Below are 23635 nucleotides of genomic sequence, written 5' to 3'. Positions count from 1 at the left end.
TTGCGATGCGACGCGAACAAAACAATTTTTCGATGGCTGCCTACAAAGTTAAAATTTGGCGATGCGGTAAAAACAGGTTTGTTGTTGACATAAACTTATTCCACTAGATTTATAGTTCATCAAATTTATAAAGAGAGTATCAATCAAACTTAAAGTAGGCATGTATATTCTGTTTTTTTCTTCTTTTATTTTGCTAAAATTTTCCAACTGGCAGATTTAGTGGGATTTTGTTAATCTTAAAAACTTAATTCACTTTTTTCCAAGAACAAAGACTTATTTTTTAATGGTCCAGACCTGATCAATCAAATTTGTTGAATCAATCAATCATACAAATAAATTAATAAACAATATATACTCAATCAAGGCAGGACAAGAAAATTTTGACAGTTTGATGGTCCAAAACTAGTTGTACATCTGCGAGGGTGATAAGTCAAAAGCTCGCACAAAAAAGAACAAAAATGAAGCTTCATCAAAAAGGAATAAGAAAATAGTAAACCTTGTAAAAATATGAGTTTCCAAACAATTTGACTGGCGTAATTTTGTGGATACAATTCAAAGGTAAACACCAGAATCTAAACTTCTCCGGGCCGTCGATGGGCGGGTTGTTGTACTTTCAACTACTGGAAAAAAGTTTTTCTGAACGCATTAAGCAAAGCTGAGATATATTCTAAAGACATCACCTTGATCTCAGCGTGAAACATCTATCTTGATTGCAAAAAGAATTGTTTACATTTTAAAGTCATACTTCAAAATTTCTTTCGTGGCGCATCGGTTGATGATCAGAAGTGAAAGTGAAATTGATTTGCAGTAAAACGGCAAGCGAGAGACAATATCACAATTAAGCAAGGTATAAACTTTTTCTCTATTGCATTTGCTAGTTTAATTTATTAACAGCTTACTTTTTTTAGTATTTCGGTAACCTGACATATCATTTCAACTTTATGCATTATTATCATTTATCGAGCGACTGTGTCTGCGGCTTCAAACAAAATTCAGCGTCGATCATTCACTACAACAGTCAGTTACATCAAAATGCCTCGAAAATGTCAATATGAAAATTGCGTAATCAGAGAACGTATGTCTCGCTCATTATAAAAAAGCCGAGACAAACTTTCAATAATAGGATTGTAACATCGAGTTAAGTCCCTTTTGTTAAGGCACCAGGGGGTAAATAAAACAGACCTTGATACATTTATCGTTCGTTTCAACTTGACAACTCGTTTAAAACTCATCCTCCTAAATATTTGGGGTAGGTAAAATATGTACAAAGAAATTCATACTTTTCCAACCCGGCGAATCTTTAAAAAAGAAGCGAACAATATTAAAATATAATTGCCCTTTCCAAATAAACCTCTTCGGTGGCGAGCGTAGTCTACTCTGACGTAATTGTAAAATTTATGTGATGGGAGTTTGACATAGTAATGTAATGTTGTCTGGGGGATTATGAAGTTCTCTGGAATTTCGATTGCATTTATTCAGGTTGATTTTTTATGACTTCTAATGGTACTTTTTCTAACGAGTTTGATTACTCTGTTCTCACACTTATGTCTTTTTTTTGGCATCCTTTTCCGTGATTACTTTTATTGATATTTTTTAAAGACAGGTAAGAAGGCATATTGATGTAACTGACAGTGCAAGGTTGGCGGTTTTATTCACATGTGGCACAATGAATTGGTTAACATAACGGCTAATCTATCTGCAATTGTTTGCAAAGATGTTGAGCAGTTAGCCACACTAGCGTCCCGCCAAAATGCATATCAAAGATTAATGCTGCGAAAGCGCTATATCGTTTACTTGACTCTCAAGCAAAAAAATGCACCGCAAAACTTCTAAAGGGATTCATCAACAAATAACCCGGCGCTTTTTAATGAAATTAACATTTTCAAAAACTTTGAGAAATTGCCTACAATTTGAGTCATAGATGAAAAAATTTGAGCCAAGCCAACCTTGAAAACTAATTTGAAGATCAACTTCCCAAGAAAAAGATCTACGAGGGAGGCGAAACCCACCTAGATCCGCGCACTGCCGGATAGGCTATCCTTACCTTGAGTTACCTTGAGCTTGTTTCGTAATATCTTTACGCATCCATCCTGTGAGGACCGATGTAAATTTTCATATTGATGATGCTGTTTGTTTCAGCTCGTCTCATCATAGTGTAGCCAGTCACGAGTGGCTCGTCGGGAACTGTAAGAAGATATTTATCCAGCTCAGTTTTGAATTTCAATTTCTTGCACCCAGTGAGATCCCTCAGACGTTTTGGCAGCGAGTTGAAAAGCCTTGGTCCTTGGACTTTAAAACTTGAGTATATGACTTTTTGCCAGGGCCCCCTTTTCACTAGTGGTATGTGACATTTTCTTCCTTGTCTGGGATTGGCATAGAACGTGATTGTCCCAGGATTTGGGACAAGCTTCTCAATAATACACCAAGTGTATATGATAATATATCTTTCACGCCTTCTCTGCAGTGAAAACAGTTTTAATGTTTGTAGTCTTTCCCAATAGTTTTGGTTGTGTAGGTTTTTAATCCTCCTTGTGAATGATTTTTGGAGATCTTCGATCTGCTGGATCAGATTAACTTCATTGGGTGACCATAGTTGAGAACAGTTGTCGATGTGTGGTATGACTAAAGACTTCCAAAGAGTGAGCATGACATCATGTTCTCTTGAGCTGAATGTTCTCAGAATCCAACCAATGAGTATCTGTACTTTTTCTACAATGGTTAGAATATGTTGGTTGAATTTCGCATCGTCTGACATGGTAACACCAAGATCCCTTGTTGAAGATTTGGTTTGGATTATCTTTCCTTCACCTGTGAAATAACTGGTGGCTGGTCCGTTTCCATAATGGAGATGCTCGAACTTTTTTCCATTTAACATCATTTTGTTTATGGTCGACCATTGATAAACATTGTTAAGGTCGTTTTGTAGGTGAAACTGGTCAATGATGTTTTGGATTCCTTTCTTTACTCGTGTGTCATCAGCAAAACTTGCAAGTTCTGCTTTGGTTGTCCCTTCATCAATGTCTGATATCATGATGATGAAGAATAATGGCCCAAGAACCGATCCTTGAGGTACTCCTGATTGAATTTTTGCCTGGTACGACTTGTGACCGTCTACAAATACTACTTGGTTTCTGTCTTGAAGAAATGACTTAATCCATTTAAGTAGTTTGTCTGTTATTCCAATAGATTTCAGTTTTGATAGCAGTATCCTGTGGTCGACTTTATCAAATGCTTTTGAAAAATCGAGATATACAACATCTACATCCAATCCTTCTTCTAGTTTTGATAGGATACTGTCATAGTGGCTGAGTAATTGACTAAGGCATGATCGCCCTTCCCGGAAACCATGCTGTGTTGGGTTGAACAAGTCATTGTTGTTGATAAATTCGACTATCTTCTTTCGAACTATTTTTTCAAACACCTTGGTGAGATGGGACGTAAGTGATACTGGCCTGTAGTTAGATGGCTCTCCTTGATCTCCACCCTTTGATATTGGTGTGATATGATTTCTTTTGTGAATCTCCTCTGTTACTCCATGGTTCAGACAGTTCCTCCAGAATATTGCGAGTGGCTTAGCAAGTTCTTCTTTGCAATTTTTCAGCAAAATCGCAGGAAATCCATCAGGACCGGGAGCAGAGTTTGGTGACAATGTTGAGATTGCTTCAATGAAATCTTTTTCGTCAAAGTCTATGTCTTTTAGCACGTTTGGACATATTGTTGGATGAGTGACGTCATTTTCCGATGGTACACTGAAAACCGATGTGTATTGGTCTTGGAGTATATTAGCAATACGGTCAGCATCATATATCAAAGAATTATTTTTGTCACGCAGTGGTCCAACTTTGGATTTTGATTTACTATGCTTTTTTGCATATGCATAAAAAAATTTAGGATTGTTTTTTATTGATTCTGTTGCCTTCCTTTCCTGGCTTTTCTTCTCTGATTCGTAGGATAGCTTTAGTTTAGTTTCAATGTCTATTAATTTTTGTTTGGATTTTGCATTTTTCATTGGGTTTGGAAATTTTCTAAAAATGTTTTTTCTTTTTCTGAATAAAATCTTTCGCTCGCGTGGTATCTTCTGAAATTTTTTAGTGTTTGGTTTTCGTTTTGGTACATATTCCTTAATTATGTCTATGATCCAGTCTGTGATTGTTGACAATTGGTCAGCTGTCGGTTGATCATGAAGGTCTGTCCACAATTTATCCTTCATTTTTTCCTTGATTGATACCCAGTTTATTGTTTTTGAATGAAAATTGTACTCATCAAATACATTACGCACAACAAAGGGATCCTCCTTTTGGAAACTTGAGTGTAAATCAAAGTGAATTTTAACATTGATCATTGAGTGATGGGATATGTAATCTGGTGATGGGGCTGATTCATAGCTGTGTATTAGTAGAGGGTTATTTGTGAGCATTAAATCCAGTGTATTTCCTGCTTTGTGTGTGGCTCCTCTAATGTGTTGAATCAGATTATGGTCATTCATAAGAGTGAATATTTCACTAGTCATTCTTTGTTCCTCTGTAGATGCCCCAGGGTTTGAGCACTTGCTGTCCCAATTTGCGTGTGGCAGGTTAAAATCACCTGCTATGAAGATGTCTGGTGTTTTTCCTTCAGTTTTGTCTAGTTCTGATTTAATTAACTCTATAACTGGTTTGAATTGTTCATTCTTAGATGGATTCCCGTTTGATGAGTCGTCTGGCTGTCGGTATATTCCCCATATTTGGATATCCAATGTAGTCGAACTCAGACAGATGACTTCGATAACGCCATTTGAGTGTGTAACGGTCTGTTTGAAGTGTGATGAAATATCTTCTCTCATGTATATAGCGACACCACCACTACATCTTCCAAATCGTGACTTTGGTCTTTTTCTGTCGGACCGAAATATTTCATAGCCTTCTATGTGTAACTCAGCATCATTATGGTCTTTGAGCCAAGTTTCTGTTAAAATCATAAATAAAAAGTTATTCTCAATCAACTTGTCTTTGATATATGGTACTGTTGATTGAACTGTTTGTGGTTTAAGTCCTTGAACGTTTAAAATTGAAAATGAATTTAGCGAGACGGGTTGATCATTGACGGGTTTATTCCCCAGTTGGTGTTCTGAGGGGACATCATTCGTTGAGGATACTGGTATTGTAGTGGTATTTCCTTCCTCACTTGTTTGTCCATCAGTGTGGATATTTTCTGATCGATCTCCAGTATTAAGTCTTTTTTGAATTTTTGAAAAATAGCTAAAAAATCCATTTCTTTGTTTGTATTCTGGTTATTCCTTTGATGGGTTTCTTGAGATCCATACTCCCTGTTGTCATGCTGATAGTGTTGTTCCTTAAAATCATTTTGGTACTGATTTTCTTTGACATCCCATTTGTTTTGATATTCTCTCTCTCTCTGTGGGTAGGTTTCGGCATTTCTTTTTGTTCCTTTTACATGTGTTAGCTGACACATCTTATTGAAACATTCTCCTTTCCTCAGTGAATCAATGCACATTTTTGGGTGAAAAAAGAGACAGTTTCTACCTTTTTGACAGCCAACTCTGGCTCTGGTTCCGTGCTTCATGAATTTTCGACATGCTTTTGGATGGTCGAACTTGCAGTCTCTTCCCTTTATTCCGTACTTGCATTTTCCTTTTACATAGTGCGCACAGGTTTTGGATATCTGTCGATTTTGGTCCGTCAAATTGTCACTTATTTCAATTGTCTCATTTGACTCTGAGTTGTCTTTATCACTCAGGATTGGATCACTCATATTGTCATCCTCATCTTGTTTGCCTGCCATTGGTATTGGCTTGACAAGGTTATTAAGGTCTCTCTGTCTTTTGTTTTTCTTCTTTCCTGCTTCGCTCTTTGGGAGGTTCTCATTAGCACAGTGATCACAAAGGTAGTAGAGGTTTTTGATGTTATGTGGATTAATGATAGACAAGAGACTATCACTGTCCATATTTTGGTCAGCAGCACCGAGTTGAAGAAGAAAACATTGCCTATGAACATCCTGTCCACACATGACGCATTGAAGAAGGGGATTATCCTCCAACCTTACACAATAAGATTCATTACAGATGACACATCTCTCTGGAAGCAAGTTCTGGATCCTACATATAAGGTTATGTATGTTTGAAGGTTTCAGATAGTCTTTTTGCTCAGGTACTTGTAGAAAAGACAAGGTATCTTCTAAAATAGATTTGGTAAATCCGTTGAAATCCTTCCTCAAACGATCAAGGTCCTTTCCATATTGGTAGGTTTTGATACATCTCTTGATGTCGTTGGTAGGAGCTAGTAGGCAGAGCTCACCAATTACTGAGTTAACATCTTCTTGTTTGGAAGTTTTGTTGCACTCATTATTTGCCATCCCAGACTTAGAAGATCAAACAAGACTGAGGGAGGGGTGTATCCGAAGAATGCTCGCACAACGTGTAGATCAAGATAATGCAGATAAAATAAAGGATTGGTACCTGCTCAGCTACGCATGGGAACCCAGGTGTTCTCTTGTCATGCGTAGCTGTTCCAGGGTCAAAAGCTGTGAAATCAATCCTTCTTGTCAAATGGTACAGTACTTCCACAATGACAAACCAGTTTTTCCACTTCTTGTTTTATTTTCTGTTTCTCTTTTTTATTTTCACTAAAAAAGAGAGGCTTCTCCCACGACACAGGTTCAGCCTTTGACTCAAATTTGGAGTTATGGTGTTTCTTTTTATTTTTATCTTCCGGAAATTTTGCCGGACCTCAAACAATAACCCATCTACATGTGCGTAATTGTTTTTACTTTAGCGTATAAACAAGGCCTTAAAAATCGAAGCGCTGTCTCGGGAATTGAATGACAAATTTTGGTTGGTTGATTTTGGCTGCTGCACGTTTTATTTTGTTTACCAACTTTCAAGTTTTAATTAATATTGTCTCGCGAACTTGATTCAGGTAACTCTCATCCTTGTTGTTGAAATGTATCCTGTAGATGACTGATGTTGTTTTTTCTGAAAGCTAGATTTCCTAGTGTGACTAACTGTTGAGAAGGAACCAATTCTTCAAAAACGTTTCGATCATGACTCTGAACAACTCCGCGCTGATGTTACACTAAGAGGATTTTGGCAGAGGCAACAGAATGCATTTCTTGACGTGAGGGTTTTTTCCCCTTCAGCCAGAAGTTACCAAAACCAAAATCTTGCTAGTGTAATGAAGCAAATGGAAAAAGAGAAGAAAAGAAAGTATGTAAATCGCATACTCGATCAAGAAAACAATACTTTTACACCACTCGTTTTTTCTGCCAACGGTGGAATGAGCACAGAAACTAAGCGATTTTACGCCCGTTTAAGCGAGCTTCTATGTGAGAAAAATAAATCTTCATTTTCGGAAACATATTTTTATGTAAAAAGAAAAATTTCTTTTAGTCTGATTCGGTCAGCTGTGGTGTGTTTGAGAGGTCACGACCCTCGACATGGCCCGAGAATTCTCGGGCCAAAACTTTTGGAATTTGCGTAAAGCACGGGCCACACTCAGGCCAATTTTTGAAAACATGATTTAAACAGGCGTGTAATTTCAGGACTGAATTTTTTTAACATTTTCTTTGAGAAAAACTTGGTTTCTCTTGATTATATTAAATATATGAGTGTTTTAAATTCATATAAATATTAAATGTCTTATTTGGTATGAAAACATAGTTATAAATATACTTAGGGTGGAAATATTTGCTAGTAAACTGGTCCTGGTTTTAAACTGAAGCGTGTCCACGGGAAGCTCATAAAGTTTTTTTGAGCGATATAAACAAAACAGTTTGCAAAGAAAGGTATAGTTTGATCAGTTTACATTTTAAGTCTTGCCACCTATGCCTATTTTTATCTTACATGTTTCATATTTGCCTTAAAAATTTATTCAATTTGCCAAAAAAAGTATGAGGAAACTCCTTTGTTTTTGATTAAAAACGTGTCAGAAATTCACACACATTTTCCCAATTTGCTTCGAAAAAAATTTTTTTCCTCCAGGAAATTCAATGTTGCTGACAAGTGGACAAATTCATGGCCCGAACATGGCCCGAATGACTCGGGTCATGTTCGGGCCAAAAGAATTGATAGGTTCTCTTGGCCCGAACATGGCCCGAAAAGAGGCCCAAGAATTCTCGGGCCATGTCGAGGGTCGTTCGAGGTCCTGGAGGCACCAGAGACACTCGCTTTTCGTTAACACCACTGCTGACGCAGAAGTCACAAATTTCATTTGTAATATTTAATTAAAGTTTTCAATAAGTTTTCAGTTTTTTTTGTTTTTTTTATTACTATATTTTATTAGACACGTATTTTTCAATACGTATTTTTTGAGTTTTTTTGAGTTTTTCACACTGGTCTTTGCAGGGTTTCAGTTTTCATGTTTGCCTTTTTTTTTTTCCTCTTGGTCATTGCTCACTGTTTTTCAGATTTTTCATCTTAAAATATATTTCATTTCTATTATATGTATATCCGAATAAATTTGTGATTTATCTTATGCAACGGCTTTTTTATTATCATTTATTGTGGAGAGGCCATAGTGTCCTTCAGGGTCTCTTCCCCCCCATGCCTAGAATGAAAATTTTCCATCCCCCCCTCATTTTCCCCCACCCTGCCTCCAAAATCTTTTCTGTCCCCCCCCCTCAAGCATAAAATTAAAAAGCTGTAATTTGATGGGCTTAACGGTTATTGTTTTCCCTAAGGTAGTTCTAATTCAAGAATAAATGGAAATGATGGTTGTTTTTAAACCATAATATTAATAAAACTAAGCATTATGCTATATCATCTCAAAAAACCAGATGTTTTTCAATTTTGAATTGATTTTGGTGAGTTCCCTCCCCCCCATGCCTAGAATGAAAATTTTCCATTCCCCCCTCGTCCCCCCCCTGGCTTCAAAAAAAATTCTTTCCCCCCTATACGTCCTTTTGACCTCAAAACCCATCCCCCCTGAATCCAGGGGAGAGAACACTATGAGAGGCCATACTCACTCTCGGCTCTCGATCCCAAAGCCAAATGAACATCATCAACATTCTTTGGATGTTATTGATGAGATTTAGCTCTGGTCTCATCCCTCAAAGATTATATTCTCATACAGAAATAAAGGTGGCCTTCAGCAGTGACGACCCACGACATGGCCCGAACATGTTCGGGCCTGTTCGGACCATGCTCGGGCCACAAAAAAGTATTATTGAATCGGCCCAAACATTTTGTTCGGACCATGTTCGGGCCATGTATTTACAATTGATACGGATTTGCTCGGGCCATGTTCGGGCCATATATAACTGCAACTTCGATCCCTCAATTTCACTTCCCTATCCGCCAGATTTACTGCAGGTTTAGTGAAGTAGTTTTTAACATTAGAACGAATAAAGTGCGACTGTTAAATCTTTTTTAGATTTTCAGAAAAATTCTGCTTCAAATAGGAGAAGACCACGAGAAAAGGGAACGGGATAAAGAATAAAAAGAAGACCATTTTATGCAAGATTCAAATCATTCTTTTTAATAATTTTCCTAACTTAATTGGAAAATAGATGATTAACTTTTATATTTAAACAATACATATTTGAATAAAGATGAAGATTTTTAAATTTGTTTGCTAAAATAAGGAATTTAAAATATAAATATTGGGTCTTGAAATTACACGCGCGATCGTAGCAAGTTTTCAAAAATCTGGCCCGAACATGGTCCGAAACTGTGCGGGCCCGCGCGGGCCATTTTCAAAAAGTATTAATCAAGAGGCCCGAACATGTTCGGGCCATGCCGTGGGTCGTCAGCAGGGAGGTTGGAACTTCGATTTTTGAGGATTACGATTTTACCAGCTTTTTAGCGATTTTTGCCTTGCTAATCCAAATCTCGCAACGTCTTTACCTCAAGGAAGATCGAAATTAGAGTTTTTTAGCGTCCCGAAAAAAACGCATAGCAGAAATCTTTTCATCTTCACAAGATCGATTCTCAACAACAAAATACATCTTTTGGTCTTTGGGTTCGTTTCTGACGTTTTTTCTTCAAAGAATATTGATCACTTTCCTTTTCCCCTTGAGTGCGCGAGAAAAAAATGATTAGCTTGCATTCTTGCGCGGACGAATAAAGATGAGGCGGAAATCTTGCACCGAGGGTGCTACTTAGTGTGCGCTCACGATAGAATGGTCCAAACACGGGGGTATTCCAAATGAGAAACTATGTCGTTCTGTAAGTGTTTTTTTCTGAGAGATTCAAATAGTTTATTGAATATTATTAACTCATTTATTTAAGTATTTTTGAGTGCAAATTTAAATATATGGTTAAATAAAAAACAAATGATGGCAGTTCTGTTTGTTCCTCAAACCCCCGGGAAAAGTTGTTTTGCCAACTTAGCTATTTTACAAATCTCGGAAAAGAACTATGATATGAATTCCGATACATAACCCGATTGGTTAATTTCAGAACAGCTTCAAGAAAGTCATAATGGCAGATAATTTTAAAAGTTTCTGAGGAAATGTGTGTAATTTATCAATGTTGATGGCTTGTTGATTATTTTAATTATCACCAACTTTTTCGAATTTTTTTTAGAATTTTTAAAATGATAAACTATTTATAGGTATAATATTCTTCTTCCTTTTTTATACTTTTTATTTTTATAAACAAGTTTTAAATATTTCCGGTGTGCTTATACAAATTAATGGATAGAAATAGAAATTAGGCTTTGTTTACAGTGTAGGCATTTTTTACCTTTAATTTTGGTTTAGATGGTCAATGTACTTAACACCTTAATTTTCCCAGATTTGAATAGAAGAATAAGAAATTTAGAAAGTTAGAAATCTCAATTCTTTAGAATCTCCTATCTTCGAAATTTTGAAAAAATCAATGAAAGTATCATATCTCTGACCTTTATTATAGTTTGACTATCCCTTTCTATATTGAATTTTAGGATGAATTTTAGTCGTGGCCGTGGAAGAGGTAGAGGCTCCAACAATCAAAATCAAAACAATGCTGTACAGTCACCATGGTCTTCTACAACAAAGACTTTAGCCTCCACTGGGACTGTTAGACCAGGCCATAAAAAGGAAAACCTGGAAAATAAAAATAGAATGATTGATATGCAGTCAAGATATGGAAAAATTTTAGATGATATGGAAGCATCAGATTCATCTGATGAAGAAATACACAATGAACAAATCATATCAAAACTAACAAAAAACTTTGATAGCTCTCTTGGTATGATTTATTTTACCAGCTTCATGATTTAACTGTACTGAAGCTGATACAATTTTGATAAGAATTGATGGATAATTCAGTAGGAAATTGATTTGAACCATAAAGTTCAGTACACTGGCCATAGCATCAGCCTGGGTTTAGGTTAGGCAAAAATTGGATTCCCCTGAGTTTTAAGTCCCCCAAAGATTCATCAATTTAAGTAACCCCCAGGGCTTTCGACCTTTGGCACTTTTAAAAGTTTGTTCCTTGAAAAAAGGGTTATTCAATGTAAATTGTGTTGTAGTTTGAAGGTTGAGATAAAATATTTTGCTAATTTTATATAAAATTGTTGGGCTGCAGAAAAAACTTAAATAATTATATTTTAGCTCCCCCAAGTACATTAGGTCTCTCCAAATATTTGAAATATCTTTAACCCCCAACTTTTTGGGCTTTTTGGAGGGTGTAACCCCCCCCCCAACTAGCAGGGGGACTGGAACTATGCTGGCGAAATATGCTTGTTGTTCTTTCATTCTTTATCTTAGATAAAACTTACTTAAAAGATAATGCCTTCTGTCACTGTCTGTCATGTATTAGAACTGACATTTTGTTGTTTGTTCTTAGATGGAGTTGAAGAGATACATCAATCACAAATGGTTCAAGATATTTTACAAACTGGAGCTATATGTTGTTTAGTTTGCATTGAGACAGTCAAAAGACTGAATGCGGTAAGCTTGAATTTTTTAGTTTATTCTTAAAGTCATTTGCCGAACATTTGGCATTTTGTTCTTTTTTATACATATTTTGAAAGGAAGAATGATATGAAATGTTTCAAAACCATTAACAAAGGAATTCAATTTAGTTGAAAAAAGTTTTTTCAGAGGGAGTTTTATTTGGCAGATGGCCTGAGAATTAAATTTGGTGGGAATTTTAATTTGGCGAATGAAGGATATTTTTTGAATTTCAAATTGGTTCTAGAAGAACTTTTCTTATCAGTGAAAGACAGTGAAGCTTTTTGCCCACAAACTGTCCTTTTTGTACACCAAACTTTCATATTTCTGCAACTATTATCTTACCAAACATTTGTAAGTATTTTGAATTTCATTCATTTCATCCAAACCTTTGCTTTCCTTTTAAGATTTGGAGCTGCACCAAATGTTTTAGTATTTTCCATCTCCAATGCATTCAAAAATGGGCAAGAGAAGGAATTGGCCGTCAAGCTATACAGGCAGAAGGAGATTTAAGAGATGTGAAATTCATGTGGAATTGGTATGGAGATTGTTTGATCTGCGATTCCTCTTTTTTTATGATATTCATCACCCAAATAACTTCATGATTACGCACAAAAATGTCTTACTCTTGTCATGTCTTATATAGTTTGATTTTTAAAAATTTCTTTGTTTCAAACATGTTCTAATGATAATTTTGAACATTCTTTCTTTTCATGTGTCTTTTTCTAGCCCAAAATGCAGACACGAGTACAGTCAAAATGAAAACCCAACAAAATATATGTGTTACTGTGGAAAAGAGGTAAGTTGGACTAATTTTTATCTTTCATTGGTAACTTTTACAATTCATAATATTCATACATGGAATTTGCTAACTTTCTTACACAACACGTTTGAAATCTAGACAAGGTTTTTTTCAAATAAGTACAGTAATTCTTATTTTGAGCAATGCAAGCTCAATTACCTGCTTTTTGACTTTAACAATGTGAAATAAAATGGGAAAAAGTGACATATTAACTTTATGTTTGACTGAATAACATGTTTTTATTTTTAGGAAGATCCACCGTTCGACCCTTGGATTGTACCTCATTCTTGTGGTAATAAGTGTGAAAGGTTATTACAACCTGAATGTGGTCACGAGTGCTTGCTTCTCTGTCATCCAGGTAAAAAGTTTTTTGATTTGATTTTTCTTTTGTCAAGGTATTCCTAAGGGTATCAGTTAGTGTTTGCAGCTTGTGTTTGCATCTTGTATGATTTTCTCTAATAAAATGTGAAATATCAATTTAAATTAACTTTATCATACTTCCTGCTAACAAAGGTAGGCAAATGAATTTTGATGAATTACAGTATAAACATTGTGAGTCATTTTTTCAGGTGCTTGTCCACCTTGTCCAAAGACAATCAAAAGCAAATGTTATTGTGGAAAGAGTAGTCCTGTTTTGAAGAGATGCAGTCAAAAATTTTGGTCCTGTGGGAATGTCTGTGGACAGAAATTACCATGTGGCCAACATGTATGTGAGCAAGTCTGTCATTCAGGTAAAATATAATTTTATTAAAGAACTTTTCCCTTTCCATAAAGGATTAACCCCAAAAAAGACATACTGTCAATGTAGCCTTAGCGCAGAGAAGGGCTGTGTTTGGAACTCAAGAGTTGAGAAAAAACGTCCTAAGACCTCAATGAAAGGCACAAAAAGACCAAAGGAAAAAGGCAAAAACAGAAAACAAGAAACAAAAACCTACCAGCTGGCCAAAAGTGAATGCTGGAAAGATGCTGCTAAAAAAACATGGCCGAATGAAACAAGATGCAAAAATGATAAAATCAAAACATGACTTGAATCTTGATGTTGACTCTACTCATACATACTGTTAACTGATGTATAAAAAAGTAAACGCAGGTCTTTTTTACTAAACAAAAATGAATAACTAGTTAAGGACTAGGACGCACAAGGGAGACAAGACACTGCAAACCAAAGGAAAGACGCTGGCAAAAAAAATGACACTGAAAGTGTCAAAACTAAATATTTTTGTTTATTATTTAAAATGTTTTTGACTAAAAGTCGTTAACTTTACAGTCGCCATGTTATCTTCTTTTTAAAGTGAACAAACATTAGTTACTTTGAGGTTTAAGCTCAGTTTGGATAACTAATAATTAATAATTTTATACGACATCAGGTGAATGTCCACCATGTCCAAAAACAAGTGAGAAGAAATGCATGTGTGGCAAGAAGAAAGCCATCCGAAAATGTGCTGAAAATGTTTGGTCATGTCAACAGGTATCTATAGGAATTGTTTAAAAGATTCTCCTTTAGAATCAGTTATAATGAATGCAATTTCCTTTTATCAAAATACTAGAGTAATGAGGCCAATAATGTGTCTGGGTTGTTCAATGCGGCAGGGGTCACTAACCAGTGTCAGAAGTTATTTCGACTGTGCCTGAGATGAAGTGACACCATGTTTTTCTTAATAATACTAATTTTGGTACTTAGCCCTAAAAAAATATTCTTAATCTATTCCACCTTCCTTTAGGCATGCAATAAAGCTTTGAGTTGTGATCATCATGTATGTGAGAAAGAATGCCATTCTGAAGACTGTGGTGATTGTCCTAGAGGTGGAAACCGATTTTGCCCATGTGGAAAGACAGGTAAGTCTTCCTCTCAGCAAAAGTCGGAAAGCTAGTAGAAAAACTTCATGTAGTTTCTGTTAGAATGATATCTTTTTAGTAATCACTAAGACACAGATTCACATCTACAATCAAAGATTTTGTTTTGCTTTTTTCGAGAAACTCCCTACAAGGTTTAAATCTTAGTAGTCTGAATAAGCTTGCTTGCTTGCATATCAGTTGTCCAGGAATGAATAGGTCCCTTGCTCCTCGTGAAGGTAGCTTTCATAGCAGTTCTCTCCATTGCAATGTTTAGGAGCTAATCCAGCGTGGATAAAAAGAATTAACAATAACTAAAAATATTAAATCGTTGGCAGATAAAGGGGTTGAAGTTGACCCTTCAGTCTATTGAGTAGACTCGAATCATTTCTTCTTTAAAAGATTTCAATAATTTTGTACCGTTTGAAATTTCTCTATTTTAGAAATACAACTACCATGCACTGAAGATGTGAACACGTGTGTGGATACTTGCATGAAACCGTTGAATTGTCAACTCCACAAATGTTCCAAGAAATGTCATTTCGGTTCTTGTGAAAGCTGCTTACAAGTATGTGCTCATTAAAATTTCCACAATGCAGAAATCAGGTCTATTTGTGCGCTGATAGTAGGTCGATTAGAAATAGTTAAAGCTTATAATTAAAACAAAAATCCAAAGGTTAAATTTCGTGGCGGGGTTTACAAGAATACTTTAGAATTTCACCAGAGAAAAATTCTTACAACCATTTGTGCCTCACTTAACCAAGAAAAACTTTTGAAGGTGGGTATACTCTATTTTGCTAGCCCTGTGGCATTCATTCAACCGGTCAATACATAGTTTCTACCCCCCCTACATTTAGGGGGGGGTCTTGGGTTTTGATGAAACAAAAGCAAGGGGGTGTTAAAAGTTTGACTTTCCTAAGGGGGGTTGCCAGTTAAGGGGGGTCTTCTTACCTAAGGGGGGGGGTCTTCTTAGATAAGGGGGATCTTCATTGAATTTTGACTCTTGTACAATCGTTTCATTTATACTGATTTTCTAAGGGGGTTGTGAAATTTTAAATCAATTTCCTAAGGGGGGGTTAGCACTTAAGGGGGGTCCTCTTACCTAAGGGGGGGTCTTGACCCCTCTAGAAACTATGCAATATTTGTGATGAGACATGAAATAAACACATGTGATCGATTTTCAGCTTTTAAGATGGTAGTATATATTTCCTTTACACAAAAACAAGAAGATATAATGTTTCAATGAAATATGATGATGATGGTTCCAGTGTATTTACATTAGATAAAGGCGCTGAAGATTTTTTGTTTGACCTTTCTCGAGATAGTATGTCAAAGTTCCCAATGGCTGAGTTGAAAATGGTGCCAACCCAATGATGTTATTTTATGCCCATATTTTCAAGCTTTCGTGTTCGTGACAAGAAGGATATAAGTGTAATTGAGTCGTTACATTGATTCAAAGATTTGATTTCTTTCAAATCCTGGCCTGCTGAACCATACATCCTCCCGTTTATGATGTTTAATGTATTTCTCTAGGGAGTATTATGACATTCCAGAAGCTAGATCTTAAAGCTTCATTCTCGAGAAAGGTCTTGTTGTTACCTAACAGGTTTTATATATGGCAACATATTATTTGTTGGTATAGATTGATGCGTAAACGTAGTATTGCCAAAAGACGAATAATTATGTTCTTCTTCCTGACTTTGCTTCGAATCTGTCGTTGCTTGAAGTATTTCTTTGTTATGCCCACATTTGAGACACTCATTGTTTGATTGATGATGTTCTTCGTAAATTTCTGGTCCATTATTGAATAAAGGGTGGACAGTGTCGAGTACATGTTGATCGTCATAATCGAAACTGATGCACGCAACATTCTCGCAAACCCTTTCTTGCAAGTCGTGATATGGCACGTTTTCATAGGCCCGTTCTTGTGCGTTTTGGTACGCAAAGTTTTCAGGGAGTCCTTGATGTAAAAAGTCATCGTAGGCCCGTTCTTGCGATTCCTGGTGTGCAACATTTTCGTAGGCCCGATCTTGCGCGTCTGGATATACAAAGTCACCATAGGTCCCTGTTTGCGCGTCTTGGTACCCAACGTTCTCGTTGGCCCGTTCTTGTGCGTCCTGATATAAAAAGTCAACGTTGACCCCATCGTGAGCTTCTTGGTACCCAACGTCCTCGTTGACCCGTTCTTGTGCGTCCTGATATAAAAAGTCAACGTTGACCCCTTCGTGAGCTTCTTGGTACCCAACGTTCTCTATGGCCCGTTCTTGCGCGTCTTGATATAAAAACTCAACGTTGACCCCATCGTGAGCTTCTTGGTACCCAATGTTCTCTATGGCCCGTTCTTGCGCGTATTGATATAAAAACTTAACGTTGACCCCATCGTGAGCTTCTTGTGCGTCTTGGTATCCAACGTTTTCGTTGACCCCTTCTTGCGCGTCTTGATATAAAAACTCAACGTTGACCCCTTCTCGCGCGTCTTGGTATCCAACGTTTCCGTTGACCCGTTCTTGTGCGTCTTGATATAAAAACTCAACGTTGACCCCATCGTGAGCTTCTTGGTACCCAACGTTTTCTATGGCCCGTTCTTGCGCGTATCGATATAAAAACTCAACGTTGACCCCATCGTGAGCTTCTTGGTATCCAACGTTTCCGTTGACCCGTTCTTGTGCGTCTTGGTAACCAACGTTCTCGTTGACCCGTTCTTGTGCGTCTTGATCTGCAATGGTCTCATACTCAAAAAGTTCTTGGACGACAAGAAGAATCTCGTCTTGTTGCAAATCACTTACCTCCGTTTCGCTTACAATGTTTGTGAGGTAACTGATCAGCTGGATGAGATACTGAGCGAGTTCTATCACGTTTTCCAAACTATTTTTAACTTCAAGGAAACCTCTCACTACAAAAAGTAGAAAAGCAACTCCAAAAATATCCAAGAAACCTCTCTCATACTCGGGAACTGGATCAAATATCTGCTCAAGCATCGTTTGGATGTACATTTCCCTACAAACAAACAAATATAATCCATCGAGAGAATGTTTCAGAATATAAACTAGGGGTAAGGGATTCGAATTATCACACAAGAAACTTAAAAACATGTGATAATGGCTGACAAATGTCGATAGAGAGATAAGTAAATTTGCCACGCAGTTTAAGGTGACTCGCAGTCTCTTCTTTCTACATCAAACAGAGAGATGTCCCATTTCAAAAAAACTTGTAAGACCCTGTCGAAGATTTAACCCGTGTCCTTGCAAACCGAGCCAAATTCTCTACAAATTCGAAATATTTTAGAAAAGAATAAGATCAGGCAACCCTGACAATCCCTTAGCAAAACATGTTATGAGAAAAAAATTGCGATCGAATCACAACTAAAAGAAGATAATCAAAAACGTACCATTGGCCACTGTCTTCGCCATTCTCTCCAAGAAGTTCTGCTTCCATGTTGGCGAATAAAATACAAGTAGAAATAAGCAAATAATTGAAAAATTCTTTGAAAAGCTTCACAAAAATAATAGTATACTTTTCAAAGAAAAAACACGTCTGCATTCGCTGAAAATCAAATCCAAATGAGATTTCAATATGCCAACATTATTGACGTCAAATAAATTTTGTTTGATTTAGACGTCACAAACTTAGCTTGTGAGCCAGGTCGCTCTTTTTTTTCTCATTCTTGGTATAGGAAAAGCAGAATGCAAATAATATGCCGCCTTTTTTAGTCTAGCAAACTTTCCCACAGGGTAATTTTACGGAACGGTGAATACTGTTGTTATCGCAAAATTTAATTCCAGTTTGATTTAGGTTGCATACATTTATTTACAGAGACCCCTCTAAGGACTATCCCAGTTAAACGAAGGCTTCTCCGTTTAAAAACAATCAAAATCCTATCCCTAATCTTTGTGATTAATCCTAATCTATGGTTGTCATTTTAATTGAAGGTGGTTGAGAAGTCATGTAGATGTGGAAAGAAGAAGAAACTGGTTCCATGTAGCCAACCTTTGATTTGTGAATCTAAATGTACAAAAACACGAAATTGTGGCAGACATCCCTGTAAGAAAAAGGTAAATAGAATCTTCTCAAAAAACTTGAGTGAAACTTGTGTTCAGAATTGAGCATATTATGTAAGAGTATCCTTAATAATGTAAATTCTACTGGTAGTCCAAGGAAAGTGTGCATCAATTGTGCGTTTTTGACTAGAAAGCATGAAATTTGGTACAGTGGTACCTTAGGGGGTAAGAAACATTTTAAGCCTCTGACCCACTTCTTGAACACCTGTTTGTGTATTTTACAGACCAGAATGCCTCCCAGGGAAGAAAAAAAATTTTATCTTCAAAGCATGTCATATGATATATCGTTGGAAAGGTTTTCTCACACTGATTCTAAAAAACATCACAACATATATCTGCAAATGGACTGGGTCCGAGTTATGGGCTACGGAAGTAATTTACAGACCAGTCTGCATGCCCGAAAAAAATTTTTGTTTTTGTTCCAAAACATTTCATATCATATACCGTTGGAAAGGATTTTTCACACTGATTCTAAAAATCATCATGATATGTATCTCAAAACTGCTCAAAATAGACTGGGTCCGTGAAATAAGCCATAGGAGTAATTTATAGACCAGAACCGAACCAGAACGGCTCCCGGGCATACAAAAAAAAATTTTTATCTCCAAACCATGGCATATCATATACTGTTGGTAAGGTATTTTACACTGATTCTAAAAAACATTACAACATGTATCTGAAAATGGACTAGGTCCGAGTTATGGGCCAGGAGCCATTCTGGTCTGTAAAATACTCCCATGGCCTATAACTCGGACCCAGTCCATTTTGAGATACGTGTTGTGATGTTTTTTGGAATCAGTGTAAAAATACCTTTCCAACGGTATATGATATGCCATGGTTTGGAGATAAAAATATTTTTTTGTCCGGGAGCCGTTCTGGTTCGGTTCTGGTCTGTAAATTACTCCTATGGCTTATTTCACGGACCCAGTCCATTTTGAGATACATATCATGATGATTTTTAGAATCAGTGTGAAAAAACCTTTCCAACGGTATATGATATGAAATGTTTTGGAACAAAAATAAAATTTTTTTTCGGGTATGCAGACTGGTCTGTAAATTACTTCCGTAGCCCATAACTCGGACCCGGTCCATTTGCAGATATATGTTGTGATGTTTTTTAGAATCAGTGTGAGAAAATCTTTCCAACGATATATCATATGACATGCTGTGAAGATAAAAAATTTTTTCTTCCCTGGGTGGCATTCTGGTCTGTAAAATACACAAACAGGTGTTCCAGAAGTGGGTCAGAGGCTTAAAATGTTTCTTGCCCCCTAAGGTACCACTGTACCAAATTTCATGATTTCTAGTCAAAAATGCACAATTGTATTCATTTTTAGCACACTTTCCCTGGACTATGGACATTTCAGGTTATTACAGGTGAATACTGTAGGATATCTATTAAGAGCATTTTCGATTTCTTTGCCGCGAAATTTAACATTTCTACAAAGATTTGGTATTAGATGGTTTGAAATGAAAAAAGATAATAGTTAAAAGCTTTTCTATGTTGAAAAATAACTATTCAACAATGTTCAACTCAAAATTATAGTCCTTGGCTGATACTTCATATATTATTCAGAAAATGAATTCAAAATCGCTACCTTTTGACCATGTCGGCATATGCCGACACCTGGCAAATAGGTCGAACCTTCTTTTTTTCCCGTGGCAAATATTTTTTCCCGTGGCAAATAGGTCGAACCTTAAAAAATACGAACGGCAGTTAAAGGGTTAAGACAACTTAAACATACAGGGAATACAATTTTCTTCATTTTTTGTTTTGTTTTAGTGTTGCAATGGGAGCTGTCCTCCGTGTGAACAAGTTTGCAATCGAAACTTGAATTGCAGAAACCATAAATGTCCTTCACCTTGTCACCAAGGTAAGTTGGTTAGAAAAGTTGTCATTTTCACATTCCCTTATGTTTTGAATGAATCTTTTATTCTCAAATTAATCTAATATCTTATTTTATACCCAGCTCTGTTTCCGAATATTGTATTTTCCACTTGGATCCTTGTCCAAAACATGTACAACTTGATCTCTTTTTTTCCTGTATTCTTTTTAGGTCTTTGTTACCCTTGCCCAGAATCGAAGAAAGTGACATGTTTCTGTGGTAGCAATTCAATTACCACACCCTGTGGAAAAGAAAAATCTGTTAAACCTCCAAGATGCAAAAAACAATGCACGTAAGAGACTTCAAAGATTGGTATAAACTATTGAGTTTTAAAACCAAAAGGCTAGACTGGAATTTTTTCCAAAAAAACAATTCCTTAAGATTTGCGCTATATTTAGAATGACGGGTCGAATCTAGCACTTTCTCTATTTTTACGCGTCATATTCTTTGGAATCTGACGATATATTTTACCTATTTTTATGCATCGTTTCGGATGAGAATGAGTGACTCTATTTTCGATCCAAGTTGACACTCTAGCCTCTTCGGACCTTTAAACCCATTGTATAAACTACGCCTACACCTACACCACGTTTTATGTTATTTTGGTATATACGTATATTCTACCAAATTACGGCTTATGGCTTTCAAAGCTACTTTTGGGTTTCCGGATATGATTTTAAACGTGTATACCTCGTATTAATTATTTCGATAGATAAAGTTAAAAATTGAATCTAGAAGTTTTGTACTTTTTATTTGCAGGATACCATCTGACTGCCATCATGAAAAACGCGAGGTAATTAGTTTTCACGATTTAATTGATTTTTGGTCCAGCGCGTAGCAGAATGGACCTTTAAAAAGCAACTGATCGAAAAGATTTTGTCTTTGTCGGGGCCTGTGCGCGCAATAAATTAACAAGTCCAGGTCAAACCAACCGCCGATCTAGAATTTTTGCCCCGCCTACCCGCGCGATGTTTGACCTATGTTTTGGATTGAATTGGTAGTAGAGTCAAATTTCCCGGTTAGATTAATGGGTTGTTTCAGGTAGGGTTAGGGCTAGGGTTGGGGATGAGAGTTAACCCCTGATTAGGGTTTTAGCCCCCGGGTAGAGTTTGGAGTAAATACCATGTTTATAAGCAACTTTGAACTCCTTAATGCGAGTTGTGACTCGATGACCGAGTGGTTAAGGCGCTGGCGTTCTAATCATAGGTGCTTTGTATATAGTGGGTTCGAATCCCAAAATTGGCAAAAGTTTCAAAATTTCGGGAAATGCATCAAAAACTTTCAAAGCTTAGCAATACAAAGAGAGTGTCAAAGAATAAAAGCTCAGAGTGGAGGATATTTTTTTGCGTCACTTAAGGAACCCGGTACGAACGACATTCGGTTATTGCCACGTCAGCTGGACCTTCACGCCGCTCTGGCTTCTTGTCATTTTCTTAATACGGTTTTCGATTTTCCTGTTTTTTGATTTTCAGTAATAAGATATTGTTTGACTATTGAAGATAGCAAATAATTTTGCTTGCATTGTTCAAGGTTGCTTGACGATAGAAAAAGGTGTTTTTAATTGTGAAATACGTGATGCGTCCGGACCAAAATGTTGAAGTGAAGGAAAATTTACTTCATTTCATTTTTTTCTCAATTTGCAAATAAATTGTTGCCAATGGAAATAGGATTTTAACTCTTCGTCAGGTATTTTGAGATCTTCTGTCTTCAGTTAACCTTCGCAAAATGAAGACGTTACTTGTGACCGTTTGCGTACTTTTGAGCTGCGCTGCTTCTGTTCAAAGTCATGAAGAATTGAACGATTTTTTTCGTTTCTTCAAATTTGATTATGGGCGTGGCAAAGAGAAAGAGTATCCGGAAGTCCCTTATGCGGGTAGCAAAGATCCTCGCGTCAACATCGCTCAACTTGCCAAACTCAGGGTAATTATTACTTACATGAATTAAGCAAGAAGAGTGGTTTAGGTGTCTACAAACTGAAGTTATTCGAAGATCGTATTATCCTTGCAGACCCTGTAGCCATCAAAGCTGTCTATGATACAGAGTTAACGGAGAAATCAACGGATTTTGGTTTGGCGCTGATGAGTGGGGACATCGTTAAAGGATATTCAGCACCTATCGCTGTCAATGGTTACGATCACATGAAGAAGAAGAATGGAATGTGGAGGATTTTGAAAAGAGCCGAACAAAAATACGGATATGAAGGGTTGTATAAAATCATGCAGAAGAATTGGAGATTTATTCTCCCTATGATCAAGGATAATCAGACCAATGTTGACAATTTGATCGACGTTTTTACTGTTCGTACCATGACTGAATTCTACTTCGATAAACCGTTCGACTTGAGCCCTAAAGTCTTTTTGTTGTGGTTTCTGAGAGGTTTGATTCCAAAGAACAAACCTAACTTAAAGTTGGATGCTTTAGGTAAGCAAGTGACGAAACAAATGTATGCTTATATTGATAGTACACCGTGGGCGAAGAAAGTTTTACCGGGAATTCTGAAGGAGGACGGACGTGGTGCAGATACGTTGAAAGGTGAAGCACTCCAATTGGCCTTTATTTTTTCTGTCTTCAGCTTAAGGAGTGGGCTGTCCTCCACCATCCCTTATTTTTGAATTTGGATGACCAAACTAAAGACGCCATCTTAAAAGAAGTCAATGATTTTCACGGAAGCAATCAAACTGTTGGTCAAAAATTGAAAGACTTGGACGTTCTTGACCGCTTTGTGATTGAAGTTTGGCGCTACCATACACCAGTCAGTCTTGTCTTCGGGAAAGCCAAGAAAGATTTTGTTTTGGATTCTCTTCAAGGAAGATACACTGTCAAGAAAGGTACCTACATGACTGCTTACTCTTACGGAGCTCAGCGAAACCCGGAAACTTTCCGTTTACCCAGCCTGTTTTCTACGACCGGTGACCAGAAGCATATCAAAGAAAATTTCTTCGCTTTTGGAGGTCCCTACAATCAAAAACCGAATTTGAGGAATCGGAAATGTGTGGGTCAGTATGCGGCACTGAACATCGCAAAGATGTTCGTCACGTTCTTCGCCAACTGTGAGATCGATCCAGCGTCAAGTATCAAGTTTACAGAAACCACCGCCAACCGCCCCGTCGCCAGTGATGAACCTCTCAGAGTCAAAAAACTCAAATGTTTGAATTATGATGTAATTTATTCTTTCCGAAGAAAGA

The 23635-nt window shown here is 36.8% G+C and overlaps 1 protein-coding gene across 1 annotated transcript; it reads left to right on the top strand.

The window, feature by feature from the left end:
* Nucleotides 1-745: 745 nt before the first annotated feature.
* On the top strand, nucleotides 746-21471 carry LOC136817565 (NF-X1-type zinc finger protein NFXL1-like). Its single transcript, XM_067073890.1, has 14 exons — nucleotides 746-847; nucleotides 10878-11164; nucleotides 11765-11868; nucleotides 12279-12409; nucleotides 12601-12670; nucleotides 12923-13031; nucleotides 13243-13404; nucleotides 14041-14141; nucleotides 14395-14509; nucleotides 14950-15074; nucleotides 18436-18558; nucleotides 20348-20438; nucleotides 20622-20742; nucleotides 21210-21471. Exons 2-14 carry the CDS (start codon nucleotides 10879-10881, stop codon nucleotides 21286-21288), a joined length of 1617 nt encoding a protein of 538 aa, XP_066929991.1. The 5' UTR covers nucleotides 746-847; nucleotide 10878; the 3' UTR covers nucleotides 21289-21471.
* Nucleotides 21472-23635: the final 2164 nt, after the last annotated feature.

The sequence above is a fragment of the Clytia hemisphaerica genome, unplaced genomic scaffold, assembly GCF_902728285.1.
Source record: "Clytia hemisphaerica strain Z4C2 unplaced genomic scaffold, Clytia hemisphaerica genome assembly, whole genome shotgun sequence".
NCBI classification, from domain to species: domain Eukaryota; kingdom Metazoa; phylum Cnidaria; class Hydrozoa; order Leptothecata; family Clytiidae; genus Clytia; species Clytia hemisphaerica.
The sequence above is the reverse complement of the archived record's forward strand: the minus strand, read 5'-3'. Positions and strand labels throughout refer to the sequence as shown.